Genomic DNA, 15,031 nt, shown 5'->3' on the forward strand with positions numbered 1-15,031 from the left:
GCTCAAGAAATCCCACCTCGCAGCTCTGAGGGTTCAGGACGTCTAAATGACATGAAGGAGGCATGGGACATGCAGATAAGGCTTTTGGTCTCCTGTGCTGACGTCAACTACAAGTCGTTCATCTGAGAACTTCATCTCTTCTATCATCCCCCTCCTTTTGTTTGTTACAGTATGATGAAATCAGGGTCTTCCCTTAAGTCTTTGTGCTTTATCACTTTTCATTTTACAAGTAAAAGCCACGATGAAAATATTTTTGACCAAATAAGTTTGACCTTTCTGTCCTTCCTGGTAAATAGCATGGGATGCTATCTTTTAAATAATGACTATCAAATTAAATTTTGTACTGAGACAGAATACATAAAATTCATGTTTATATAGATGCAGAATTACGTTTTGCCCTGAACAGGTTGAAGGAAAAAAAAAAACCAAAACCACTTCCCTTGTATGACTGAAGTTATCACGGCTTTTGAAAATTAGGAGACTTGTTATAAGCAATCACATCCATACGAACCAAACTGCTGTTTGTGATTATTATAATTCAGGAGGAGCCAACAATGCATTGAGAAGATTAAATTTATCTAGAACCTCTTGGCACCTCCAAAAATTGAAATCATTCTACTAGAAAATCACAAGTCCAGGTCTGCATTTGGATTAATCGATGTAAATTTATCAGTCTTTCCAACCACACCGAGCATTTTCACAGAAACTAAAGTCAACACCTCAAAGCATTTGTTTTTTCTTTAGTTCCAGCATGCATACATGGGCATAGAGTCATGATATACTCAGTGCTTTGGAAAGAAAATGAATTTTCCAGTTGCCTGTAAGATTAATAAATCTGGATTGCTATGGACCAAGAAGCAGAGCGGGTTCCAGAGCAAGGATGCCATGCAAAGTGTGCCATGAGCAGGTCTCTCTGCAGTATGTCTGCAGTGAGGAGATGCCATGGACTCGGGGCATAGAGTGACCCAGTTTAAAATGAAGCTCCAGCACCTTAAATTCTCTCTTGTCATTCACTGGGAAGCATTGCAACCATTAGAGAGTTCAGTGATTTTTAGGCACCCCTTGAGTGGTGAACCACACTTCAGAGTTGCAATGACTTTTTACAACAGTTGCAGCTTCTGGGCATTAGGAAAGTCAAGACCCAGTGTTCATCTTGCATCAAGCCCTACAGCTAGAAGCATTGTTACTGCAAATAAAACCTTCTGTTGGTTCCTCACCTTCATCAGCATTAGAAATTTAGCCAGAGTGAGCTGGGTCTGACCTTGGGCACAACACCCTTTTCTCCATATGATTGAAATATTTGAAGAAATTAGAGTTTCAGCTTTGTGGCTAGGGCTGATCTCTCCCACTGGGCTCCCTCAGGGCAGGTGAAAACACACACCCACACCCACCCACCCACACCCACCCACCAGTGGAGCTTGAGGAGGAAAAAAATAAAGAATAAGGGGAGGGGATAGGACTTACAAGAGGACATTATCTCCCAAAGACAGCTGATCACACACTTGTTTTGCATGGAGAGATTCTAGTGACAGGTTTGTCATGCTGGCTTATTATTCCGGTTTAAAGTTATGAATATTAATATAGCAAAGTTATAATTACTTCTATTTTTAATTTATCTAGGAAAGATGCTGCATACACAGTGTTTTAGATGTTAATTGTTTTTTACCGACAGATTGTTACAAGCAAAAGCAGAAATTTGGGTGATTATGGATACGAAAGGAAATTAACATTGAACATCCGTTCAGTGGGAGTTAATGATTCTGGAGAATTCACATGCCAAGCAGAAAACCCTTTTGGAAAAACCAATGCCACAGTAACCTTGAAAGCACTAGGTAAATGGTTCTTTTAGAAATTTTAACATTTCTAAGAGCAGGAGGTGGAAAGTGAGAACATGGGGGAGCCTTGCCTTCCATTTCTCTCCTTTCTCCCAAGCTTCAGTGAGTAAAGTTGCTTTATTAAAAGGTTATTGCTGACTGGTACCATATGGAATGGCTGAGGAAGTGTTGTGGTGTGTATGACTACTTTAATTTCTATAACCCTTTGCATGTTATTGGAATGTGGTGTTAGAACAACCATCCAGCAGTGTTTCCATCTCTGGTTTGTCTCATCCTTCCTGGTTTAAGTTTAAATTTAATCCGGTCTTAATGAAGCAAGCAATTTACCTTTGCCTGATACTATCCTTACGCTTAAGTAATTTGTCAGCACAAGCACAAAGCATATCTTTAATACTTGCCTTCCCAGCACAGGAAATTTCGCTGACATCAGCGTGTCAATGTTTTTTACGTAGAAGCTATATATGTACCTCTATTTAAAATAATGCCGTGAGGAGCGTTGCAGTGTGCATAGACAGCATGAAATTGTTCCAGAGTTCACCCCCGTGGTAAACCCACTATCCATCACTTCCCCAGGTTTTAGATCGTGTCCCTTAACAGAGGGCGAACTCCCTCCCTCTTCTTGTTTAATAACAGACTCGTTTAGAGTCTGCTGTATATTAACTTGGGTGACACACAGTGCCTTTTGAATTTTAAAGCTGCTGAAACTTGCTAATTTGATAAACCAATTAAGGACATGTTCGTATACTTAATAAGATCATTCTAAAGAAGTCCGTGTAGTTGGCTAAAATCATTTAATTTCCTCACCATTCAAGGGTGTAGTAACTGAAGGAAGTGTAGCCTTGGATCCTTTTTCCTTTTCAAATCTGTTTTTCTGTTGCACAGATACTCCTGCAACATTTCTTTTTTTGAGGTCCCCGGTAACTTAAAGAAAACAGAAGTATTTGACCTATGTGGGTCAGATCTTCATCAGAGTGGCAGAGGTTTGAGTGCCCTTAACCTTGCTCTGTCGTTTGAGGGGGTAGGGCTCGTAACGACGGTGGTCTTTGCCTCATTTTTCTACAGGAGAGACTAAATATGTAAAAGAGTGAAACAGTGTGAAATATGAAAGCAAGTCTTTTACCCAAGGGGAACAATATGAAAGCTTTTATTATAAGAGGAGGAAAGTTCTTAACTACAGAAATTCTTAGGACTACTACGTATGCAAATGTGGCTTTAAAAAGGGTTGACTTTGGAAGGTCTGGGGACTAAAATAAAGCACTGCATTATAAAAAGTAGAAAATAAAGTAACAAGTTTGTAGTTAGTAAAATGCAAAGTTTCATTTAATAAAAAATACCAGAGAAAAGTTGGAATCTTTCCTTTTTGAGATAGTTTTCTCTCCCCACCCCCTCCCATTTGACTTAAAATAAAATAAACTCTGTATCCTGGATGCCTTTCACCATTCATTGTCAAACTCACTATATTTATCTGAACTGTGCCAGCTCCCAGTGTCCTGGGAAGTGGTGTATGGCCTGCACTGGAGAGATTCTGGAATTGTATCAGTTTCTAAATCACTGTGGCTTTAACATTAACCGAAAAGTTTACAAGAAATAACGGGTATTTTTGGTAAATTTCCTAATTACTTTTTTTAACAATTGATTTATCTAGAAACAACAGTTTCTAGAACTGTTTCGGGGACTGATAGCACGATCCTAAAATTTTATTTGCAGGCTCTTGTGTCAAATTTTGAATCTAGGTTGCATAGGGGATCCTGTGTTTATACAGAAAATGGAAAAAAGCTCTGCGAAGGAACTAAAAATCTTCAGCTTCCAGATTTAAAACCTATTTCTCTTTTCTAATGATGGAGAGCATTTTAAAGCATACCTGCCTGCTGTGAGTTTACTTCATCCTCTCTTCTCTGAAGTGTCTGTCAAGTGCTCTGGCAGCTCCATATGCTTTCACCAAGCCCCGCTGGCTCTGGTTTTCCCGAGCTCAGGTGCCCAGCTGGCCACAGCAGTTTGATTACTAGAAAGTGGGAAGAAGCAGAGATCCGAGATTGACTTTCGGTCTAAATTCAAGCTCTCTCAGTAAATGTGTTTCCTTGTAATTGCAATCTGCCTGTCAAACTGATAATTCCCATATGAATTTGTGTAATAGGACTGAAAAATATGTCTTTTCAAAGTGAATAATCCCGAAGCTGATGAGTTTATTAATGAAATTAAAACCACTGCAGTAAGGATGCTGCTCCACATGATATTTTGGAATGGAACTGCACAATGATAAATGATATCTGCCAAATAAAAGATTAAGACCCAGCAGCAGATGGACAGGAATGCCGTAGTTTAAGACAATTGGTATCCAGGCCTGTGGACTTAGCACATTTTTCTCTAATTACAGGTTTTAATAGCTTCATTTGTAATGTTGTTCTTCATTACACTTGACAAAGAAACCTTAAATACTCTAGTATATTGTCATAAATGATCAATTTATCTTGGTTTTTTTTTTAATTAGTGTTTCTTCTGTACCATACCTTTAGCAACTCTGATTTTTGGAAAAATGTAAATACTTGAGTAGAAGTAAGCACATGCTTCCATTTTTCCAAAAGCAAACAGAGGCTATTTATCACCAGAAGATGGAATTATTTCTGTTAAGGCACTCAAGGCTGCTTTAAGTCCTGTGCCTCACTGCTATATATAGCTAGTGGCCTTGGTTTTGGCAGGTGAGGGTTCAAGTTCTGCTTTGTAGATAAGGTTTCCTGTTTCACAGCTGGATGTTTGATCACTAGATCTTGAAGTAGTCTAAATGTGGTTAGAGTACTGACAATCTTCTAAATGGTCCTGAAATTGAAATTGTTTTTCTTCTCCTCTTATGGCCATCAGCTAAAGGATTTGTCCGTTTGTTTGCAACAATGAATACCACAATAGATATAAATGCAGGACAAAATGGAAATTTAACAGTTGAATATGAGGCATATCCAAAACCGAAGGAAGAAGTCTGGATGTACATGAACGAAACATTGCAGAATTCATCAGACCATTACGTCAAGTTCAAGACTGTGGGCAATAACAGGTAAGATGAATGATTGTAAGTGCTGTTGATTTCAATTTGGAACGGCAAACTAGAGTCTGCTCTGGAAAGACGAAAGTGGAGACGGTGAGAAAATTGTAATTATAAAAGATCTCGTAGTCCGTGTGGCTTACCACAGTAACTGGTGCAAAGTCTACTAACCTAAATTTGGAATAGCATTGAGCTAACCGCACCATCTGAGGACCAGTGGGCCACAAACTCACAACTCACCTACATGATGCCATTCCTGCCCAATAAGCAAAAATAAGAATGTAAAGCTGTTTGTGTGCAGAGACTCCCTCCACCACCACAGCAGAGCCCAGTGCTCTGGACAAAAGCTTATGCTTTTATTTCTGCTGTGCACTGTTCTCTCCTGAGCCCTGGTCCTCCAAAAATCCAGTGTAGCACCTAGCACACATGGCCTGGGTTGTGTATCTGGGTTCCCCCCTCAGCGAGAAAAGGAGCAGGCGGTGGTGCATGCACAGGGTCCAAGCCTGGTGCTGAGCTGTCACCCTGGCACACATCTGGGTGTTAGAAGTGGCAAAACTTTTGGATGCTGTAGTGCAAAGGCAGTCGTAATGGAAGATAAGAGTGTCAACGTGGACAGTGTCTGCAGAAGAAGACGGCGCACTAATAATTTACTCCTTAGCTTCTGTGTAGCAATTGCCTGTTCACTGCAAGTTGTAAGCATCAGTAATGATTAGTTTTTTTCTTTACAGTTATACAAGTGAACTTCACCTTACCCGATTAAAAGGAACAGAAGGAGGCATTTACACATTTTTTGTGTCCAATTCTGATGCCAGCTCCTCTGTAACATTTAATGTCTATGTGAAAAGTAAGTAAAGTGAACAGTCTGAAATATTTCATTATCACACTCATTGTATTTTATACAACATAATGTATGCACAAGATGTCACAGTGTAGTTCAGCATATGAGAGGCTTTCTGAAGTGAAGCACATGCTGGAAAGCTATTTAAATGTCAAGATATAAAAGTGCAGAGTACTTACACAAATCCACGTACTATCCAGCATGACCTTCCATTCTAGTGAATGTATTCCAGAGGTTACTGGAGAGCAGATAGATAGTTTATATACGAAAAAACTGTAGCACCTGGAAAGATGATCTCAAAAGTAAGTGTGTACCATAAACATTTGATAAGTTAAGATGGAGCAAGATATGCAGGGACTATAATATGCATTTTTGGCAGCCAAGTTAAGCTATTAATTGTCTTTAACTTTTGTACATCAAAAAGTTGATGTAGTATATTTGATGCAGAGTTTGGCATCTAAATACTTCCGTATAGTAATACAGATCACCATTGTTTTAGAGATACTCGCATAGCTTTACAAATACGTGTGCTGTCATCTTTGGGACATGCTTGTAAAAAAAGAGCATTGCTCTCAGTTCCAAACAGTGTTCTTCAAGACAGAATAGAAATTTCAAAAGTAATTCAATGAAACCTTCAGGAAACCCTGTCCTTCTTAGCAGAGCCATCCTGTTAGAGCATTTCATGCTCTCAGCTAACAAATATTGACAGATGCTAAAGGCCAGGCTTAAGGAAAATTAAACAAGGAGGGGACTGCAGGCAAACTGGAGAAACTAAGGCGAGGTAGAGAATGATGCCTTCAAGCCCAGCAGGAGGAACTGTATAGAAAGTGAGTGAATGTGCTGCAAATACAGTTCTGTGGTGCTGCTATGCTTCAGCAGCAATGTGTCCTTCTCTGGACATAGGCTTATGCAGAGGACTGTTGAGATTTGCACAAATGCACAAAATCCTAGATATTAATTTCTGAATTCTTCTCATTTATCACTGAAGGTCAACATTTCTAGCATCACTATTAGCAATGCCATAGTTTGGGTCTAGAAATATCACTTGGGCTCCTTTCAGAACATGGCATTTCTTCCTTCATCTGTGAATGTTGTAATTTGTGTTCTTGTGCCTTTTCCATTTCTTAGCTATGATTTCTGAGACAAGAGCACTGTGACCTCTGATGTCCTTTTCCACCATGGATGAGTGTGGGTTACAGTCACGAGGGATAATTCTACTATTTTACAGATTAGCGGAGCAAATTGTTGAGCCAGAATTTTCATTTCTGGGAAGGAATGGGAGAAATTGCAGGTTGCCTGTGGAATTATCAGTTCACACGAGGCTGGATGGTGTTCTCCGACTTGCAGCATCATACACGTGTTTGGAGCAAGGGGCTGTTCATGGGGCCCTGGCTCTCCCAGGCTCTGCAGGCTGCTTGGAAGCAGTCTGGGCACAAGAACTGAAAAAAACCCAACCCACAGTTTTGTCATCATCAGGTGTCAGTTCTCTGTGCAGAGCTCTGTCATGCCACTTTTGAGGAATCTGCTGCTTGATAAAAGCTGAAAACCCCTGTGGGTCATGGTTAGGAAACCAGACTTAGAACAGCATGGTGAAGCAGTATGGCCAAGGCAGGAGGGAGCGTGGACGGCTTAGTTCTTCTGAATGGCTTGTCTGGGCAACCAGCAGCATTCAGTCTTCTCCCCTCTTGCTTCAGCTACTGGTTATGTAAGTAGTAAGATCAGCCTTGGGATGCAATGAAGACATTTAAGCTGTCTCAGTAGAGCCCAGGTTACCATGCACAGCAGCTCTGGGTGGACTGCAGACATTGCTGAAGCAAATGGATTTGACACAGTTGACTCAAAAAGAGTTTCTTCTGGCACTTTGACTAAGCTCCTGCAAATATTTTTTTGTTTTGAAAAGAGATGATGAAATAGATTGATTCTTCTAGGCATTTGTTTTTAAGAAAAAGAACCTGTTTTCAGTGGCTAGTAAAATGCTCATCATTTAGGTATGAAACACAAACTGCACGACAACATACCATGTTATTTGACATCGCAGAGTAACTGCCACAGGTGAATCACGTGTGGGTGGGTCAGATCCTGATCGCATGGTGCGTCCTGACCTGGCATTGTTGTCAGTGGGGATTTTACATAAATTGCTGTGATGTAGCTCGTGATGTTTACACGTCTGGCTTGGGCGAGTAATCAGCAGAAAGTAATCAAACAGGTAAAACAGGATTCATAATCAGGAGAATGTCTTCACGTACATAAACAAAAATCGATGCTGAAGCACTTGCTGAAAGACATGAAAATCCCTGTGCAGTATTTTTCCAAATACTTGCCTTGGATTTAAACACTTTTAGTAATTCCATATGTTAATCTGTGCAGTATTTTTCCAAATACTTGCCTTGGATTTAAACACTTTTAGTAATTCCATATGTTAATCTGAAACAATACTAAATTGCTTAAAAAAGTAATGTAGTCAGTCATAGTAAATGTGACATAAAGTGAGTAAGGAAGGAGCTCTGAAATTAGGAGCCAAAAAGAAAATTACAACTTGACAAGCAGCATACTGAATTGAGTTACAATTAAGAAATTGTAGAAATCACCAGAGTGGCAAGGTAGAGTCCATCTAGCAATTAGTTTAGTGCAAAATAATATCTGGGCTTAACTGTAGTCAAAAAAATACTACCTGTGCAGTCGGGGCTCATGCTGCAAAGAGAAAACTGGTCGTGGTATTATAGATCAAGCTCAGCCGTTTTTCTGTCATTGGAATATGCAGTGAACAAATGAGGAGTCACCGTGGTATTATAAAAAGATTCATTCTGATCCAGAAAATGTGGCTTCAGGAGGAAAGCCCTCTCTCTTTGACTGCAATGACAGACAATACATATTAAGTGTTACTTGTTAGACATTTACTTTGTTAACAATGAGGAAAAGGAAATCAGTAATAGAAAGCAATTAAATGCACAACATTATACAGAGCATTGTGACAAAATAGGAGCGGCCTCCTATTAAGTAGGATAGATCCTCTTCGCTACACTCAAAATCAACATTAATAAAAGCTGAAAAGCAGTTAATAAACTCAGCGAAATTAGAAGTTTAAGACATCTAATGACTGATTATGGAAGGCTATATGCATATATGCCAACCAATGTAATGAAACATTAAATATTTAAAGGGTTAAAGTCAAAACAGTAAGCAAAGTCTAGTCATTAAGAGCCTGTCTGATAGAAGGGGTAATTAGGCAGTGAAAGTCATAAAATCTAGCACAGTAAAATGTCTTTTAAAGAAGATGCTCAGTGGCAGCTTGGCATCTGTTTGCCAAAGCCAGCCCATCTTTGCTCCAGCATCCCCTGGAGCACCCATGCTGGTGGATGAAGAAGAAGCTCTGGCTGCCAGAAAGGGGTGCAGGTGCTGACACACAGCCCGGGGTGACGGTGGTAGCAGCCACCTTGATCCCCTTGGGTATGGAGCTGTGGGGGTCTCTTTGCTGCTGCAAGTGAAACGCATCCCTTAATTCCTCTGAGCCAGGGAGGCTTGGGAGCGGTCTGTGCTAGTGGAGAGAGGCTGATCGCACTAACTGACACATCGAAGTGCTTCACCAGGGACATCACGGGTAGAGCTGCTCTCAGGTCAGCTGTTCTCCCAAAGCTGCTGCAGCTCGGCTTCCCGTGGCAGCAGGGCTGGAGCCCTCGCTGCTGGGCTGCAGGATGAGTCCACATGGACTTACGGCTGTGTAGGCAGGCTTGTATTGCACTGGTTTTCTATGGCAGAAAAAGCCTGACTGACATGGCCATTTTCATTTCCCTCACTCAGAGTGTTAGATGCAGCCCAAATCTGACACAATAGTTTTTCGGGGGCTTAATGTTCGTTTTCCTCTTATACTTGACTTTTCATTTCTCTCATTTCTTGAGTTACATTGTATTGTAACGTTGCCTAAAACATAGCATATACCTAAACATATTGCTTGCACACGGGTAGTAAATGAGCTAATTACAATTTCACAATCCAACCATTTTGATAGGAGTTTCGGAAACGTGAATTGTGTGTATTCCATGAGCACTGAGGCTGGGTGAGATGCTGTGCACTATCAAAAAGTTCCTCACCAAATGAGTAATGCTGAAAATCCTTCTCAACATTTTGCAACAATGTTTGGTTCTTGGTGTTTCCATAAAACACAACATGCGGATTTAGAAATGAAAGAACATTCGGTTCCTGTAACATGAGTCATGAGGAGATGCTATGTGATTGAGAATATACATGTGCTTTATTGCCTCTAATTTAATCAGCAAGTAGAATATTCATTAAAAACTAACACCGTGCAGTCTTTGTACATGGATTTTATCTGAAATAAATCTGTGTTTTCTCACTGTACTCTATACAGCTCCACAACTTCCTAGGATATTAGAAGTTCATCTTACATTTCTGTAAAGTTATATTAACTGATAATGGACTCTTAACTTGTACCTGTCAGGTGAGCAGCATCATTGGAATATAGTCTGTTTTTTTTCCCATTAACTTTTTTTGGGGTGATTTTGCAAGGAAGCTAAGGTAGTTATGGGAAATAAGGCCTCTAATGCAAGTTTCTCCAAGAAAAACATCTTGCTGTGTTGGTGGTGCCCTTGGCTGAAGCCTATGACATTGAACTAATGACTGTAAAGTCCACCTGATCGCTCTGGTTTCCTGCCGTGCTCAAAACAGCAGCTCCTGAACCGAGTGCAGCACCAGCTCTGGTGCAGGACATGGCAGGAGGCATTGTCTGGCCGGATTGCTTTCTAAACTACCAAAGCAATCATGAATTATCATTTGGAAAGCTAATACATTCAGCCAAATATTAGCTTCCTCTGCATGCAGTGTTTCAGAGAGTCAGGCAGTCGGGAGTTTTGGTAGTGGTATCTTAGAGGCACGTATGTCCTCTGTGGGAACTCTCTCTGTACTGGTTGCCTTGCACTGTAGTTCCTTTTCTGGCTGTGGTGGTAATATTTAATACAAAGGACAGATGTAAGAGAGATGTGGTTTGACAGATTTAGTACACTTATAACTGTGAAGAAACTGTCCTTTTTACAGGCAGGTAAAGTCATACTGGTTAGGAACGGGAACTGCACTGTTTTTCCAAGCACACGCTTCTTTGGGTTGTTTAAGCTGTGGGCTTTGCTGGTTTAGGATCTTTCATCAAACCAGATACTCAGTGGAGGTAAGGTGTTCTGAAATCCAGCCCAAGCATTCAGTGTAAGAACTGATATTTTCACAGATGGTCAGTGCTTGCAGGACACCAATTCAGACCCTGACACCCTTGAACATGTGAAGCTCTGTTCACCTGAGTAATTCCACAGATGATGGTGCACACAAGTTGCTGGGATGAAGAGCAAGTGGCAATGAAGATTCTGTGTTCCCCTAATGTGTGACTCTCGTTTTTGTTTATTGCAGCGAAACCAGAGATTCTCACTCTGGATATACTTAGCAATGGTATTCTCCAGTGCGTAGCAGCTGGATTCCCAGCCCCTACCATATACTGGTATTTTTCCCCGGGAACGGAGCAGAGGTGAGTTAAGTAAACCAGAGTCTCCAAAGGTTATTCTACATGCAACACACCCAATTTATAATTAAAAAATAAGAACATAAAATGACTCAGTAACAGTTATGTTCAAATGTTGCATCACTGTTTCCATAATTTTTGGCATTGCATTATTTGCAGTGGTTTGAGGGGAAGGCAGGGGTATGTTTCATTATTCCCCTTTGCATTCTGTCCTTGAAAGGGAAATAACCAATGTTTTCTGCTGCAGAAAAGTAAAAGCCAAACTTTCTCTCTGCTGCAAGCTAGCTAAGGTTTTTATCAGTTTGGCCCCAAATGACACACGTTCTGTATGCAGTTTCACAGAATGACAATCACAGAGTCACTTGTGAATATGGCTGTTATCTTTTGGTTTATTGTGTAAGGGTATAATTTTCCAAGACATAAAGTAATTAGATTTCTATTCATGTGAAGCATACGACAAGTAAACAAGTCTGGAGTTATTATGAATAAAACCTGATGTCTACTTACCATGTTGCTAAAAAGATTGTAGAGTTTCACTGTGAAGTGAACATTTGTGGAGCATGTTTTAAGGTTTTGATCTCGTACTAGCAAGTCATGGGTCTCCCACCTGCGTAATTTGTTTTATGCCTTAATAATTGTTATTTCCCTAATTTTTTTTAAATAGCACTTTTTTTTTATCTTAGCTGTGTGTTCATGCAGTAAATATGTGACATATGAAGGAGAGGCAGCATCTTGAGACAACAGAACTGGTTATTTTCTGGCTGCATATAAGCTTGATGGTGTTGTATGTACATCATGGATTTTTTTTTGTGCCGTAATAAAATTATGCTTGGGGAAAGTTTTCAAGAGTGGGTAATGGACCACAACTGCTTGAAGCTGAAGTTGGAGATACAGGTTGAACAGTACAAAACCCGTGGTGGACTTACAGACCTGTAGGTATCTCTAGGCAAAAGCAAACGCAAAGACCTCATGGTGTCCAGTTGGGTCAGGCTTGGTGTATGTATCCATTTCACCCACTACATAGAAGACAATGAGACATTGTTGAGTAGACTAAATTTTGAGGATAAGATCTTCAGCTGAACCCCTTTGTAGAGCAGTGTTGTTTAGTTATCTGATGGTCTGGCAGTGGCTATCTGCCTTAACAGCAGGACCTGTCATCCATTCCAGGTAGCAATCCATGGCAGATAACTGTCAGTATTGTTTCTCCCAGGTGTTTTGATTCACCAACAATATCCCCCATGGATGTCAAAATCAGTTACACAAATTCATCAGTGCCGTCATTTGAACGAATCCTGGTTGAAAGCACCATTAACGCAAGCATGTTCAGGAGCACCGGCACCGTGTGCTGCGAGGCCTCCAGCAATGGGGACAGGAGCTCTGCTTTCTTCAACTTTGCTATTAAAGGTAATGGCTGGAGTGAATAAAGACCATAAAATGTGGGTGCTATTCAGCTCTTTCCCTAAGAGGATTTTAAGTGGGTTACCTTTGCCATAATAAAGTTTATTGTACTGTGGCTGAGCTTATGATAATATATTACGTTACATGTTCTGCCTGTCAAAGCATTGCTTTAATTTTTTAGTGAATATTGTGGTATCATCTTTTTACAGCTCCAGATCTGCAGCACAGTAGTTAGCTGGTTTTCTTCTGTCTGTGCAGCACAGGAGCAAACCACCTACAGCATTACACTGGCTTTCCTTCTTTCTCTCCCTTTTTCTTTTCCTATCTTTCTCTGTTTTGACTATTTAGGCCATCATTTTTTTTTTTCAAGGAAAAACTGCATTTTTTTAATGTTTTTACAATGTCTCAGGAAAATGCGGACCCGAACTTGACTGGAGCCTAAGGGCCCTGCTGTTGTAAAAGAAGGAACAACATACTGCAAAAGGGCTTATGAGTTTTGTAGCAGTATTTGTGGGTTTGTGGGAGAAAAAAAGCACTAGAACATAGATGACTTGAAATGTGTTCGTAAATCTGTGCTCTTCTTTGCAAAATCAAATGTTCTGCTGCTTCTTTTTTCTCTGTTACACCCAGATATAACATATAAACAAATAAGCCAGATCTGGGGCAGATGGGTTTTACTGGAATGGTATTCCTTCGCTACTTGGCACAACCTCTACTTGTAAAGCCTGTGCTCTAGAGATCATACTTGGGGAGAAGAAAAGAGGAGAAATTAGGACTTCAGAAAAAAGCTTCTTTCTTTAACCTAACTTGACTGAGATCATGCAAACACCTTGCATTAATTGATCTTGGTGTCACGTCTCCTGAATGATGAAGCTGAGACTCCCAAGCCAACAAACTGGACAGTTTCTGTGCCAGCTCTGTCCCCAGCAGCTCACTCAGGAAAGCCATTCTGATATACCTGGAGCACATCTGGGAAAGTCAAAACCCCAAACCATGTTTCACAAGGAAGAACCAAGGAAAGGTTTTCACCTGCATCTTCTAATATAGTTTTTCTTGTTCAGTATTTAAGCAGAATTTTCTCTGTTCCTTTCCAGAACAAATCCGTACCCATACCCTTTTCACCCCTTTACTAATCGCATTTGGAGTTGCTGCAGGACTGATGTGCATCGTAGTCATGATCCTGGTGTACATATATTTGCAGGTAAAATCAGAAGCCCCTCTGCTTGAGTTAGGAAAGTGCGTGAGCTGCCTGTGGAGGCTTCGGTAGTGACAGCCATTCTCTTTCCTTTCCAGAAACCCAAATACGAAGTTCAGTGGAAAGTTGTTGAAGAAATAAATGGAAACAACTATGTTTACATAGACCCAACGCAACTTCCTTATGATCACAAATGGGAATTTCCTAGAAACCGGTTGAGTTTTGGTTAGTTTAGATTTATTTAACTTCATCTGCAAGGTGAAACCTTCAGGTCTCATATGAGATTTTGGTCAAACACAGCAAGGTTTTGTCAAAAAAACGTTGTGCAATAATGCAAATAGTGGTAATTGCTTATACTTACCTTGGGACAAAAAGCAAGCAAGCGTATCTACAATAGTTTCCTTGATATCGTAAAATAAAATATTGAACCCTTCAGGAAGAAGTGCTCCACGTCATTACAGTGTATTTTGTTTTGCGTTATTAGGTAAAACCCTTGGTGCTGGAGCTTTTGGAAAAGTTGTTGAAGCCACTGCTTATGGTTTATTTAAATCTGATGCTGCTATGACAGTAGCAGTAAAGATGTTGAAACGTAAGTTACTGTAATACACTGTACAGTTTTTTCTCACTTCCTTCTGGTCAGTGTGTTACGTACTGAACATTGTCCTTTGCCTTGCAGCAAGTGCCCATTTAACAGAAAGAGAAGCCTTGATGTCAGAGCTTAAAGTGCTGAGTTACCTTGGAAACCACATTAATATCGTGAATCTGCTTGGAGCTTGCACTATTGGAGGTGGGGTTATCAACAGATTATTGATTATTTCTGTTCCTTTTTTATTGCCAGAAGGAGGAACCTTGTGAAGAAGAATACAGTGCCACTAAGTATAGAAATCTTAAATACATTTCTTGCTTAGGCAGGTTGCAGATCATCGTGACTATCGCCTGCGAATTACTGAATCTAGATTTTTAGCCTCATCCTAAAAGCAGTAATGAGACCACTGTAGCTGCAGCTAAAAAGGAAGGTTGCTGTTATTTTCTTTCATGTGAGCCATTGTGCGCTTTCTTCTTGAGAGATGACAGACTGCACAGCATAAGATTTTTCCTCAACCACAGTGTTTCTCACAAATGAGAAAAGATACGTGAACTGGTTCCTTGTTGGTATCCAAGGTGAAGTCAACAGGCCTGTCTTGTATAGTCTTCCAGCCTTCTGTTTAAACTG

At 40.3% G+C, this 15,031-nt stretch overlaps 1 protein-coding gene across 1 annotated transcript in view; it reads left to right on the forward strand.

The window, feature by feature from the left end:
* The window catches only part of KIT (KIT proto-oncogene, receptor tyrosine kinase), a 56,759-nt gene that overhangs the window by 27,578 nt on the left and 14,150 nt on the right, over positions 1-15,031 (forward strand). Inside the window, exons 5-13 of the mRNA XM_087736256.1 lie at positions 1,673-1,832; positions 4,692-4,881; positions 5,598-5,713; positions 11,117-11,231; positions 12,436-12,629; positions 13,718-13,824; positions 13,917-14,043; positions 14,303-14,407; positions 14,495-14,605. Coding sequence (XP_087592382.1) covers positions 1,673-1,832; positions 4,692-4,881; positions 5,598-5,713; positions 11,117-11,231; positions 12,436-12,629; positions 13,718-13,824; positions 13,917-14,043; positions 14,303-14,407; positions 14,495-14,605 — 1,225 coding nt within the window. The remainder of the gene's footprint in view (positions 1-1,672; positions 1,833-4,691; positions 4,882-5,597; positions 5,714-11,116; positions 11,232-12,435; positions 12,630-13,717; positions 13,825-13,916; positions 14,044-14,302; positions 14,408-14,494; positions 14,606-15,031) is intronic.

Source organism: Nipponia nippon, unplaced genomic scaffold (genome assembly GCF_047370975.1).
Source record: "Nipponia nippon isolate SJK-2023a ecotype South Korea unplaced genomic scaffold, ASM4737097v1 scaffold_6, whole genome shotgun sequence".
In the NCBI taxonomy this organism is placed as follows: Eukaryota; Metazoa; Chordata; class Aves; order Pelecaniformes; family Threskiornithidae; genus Nipponia; species Nipponia nippon.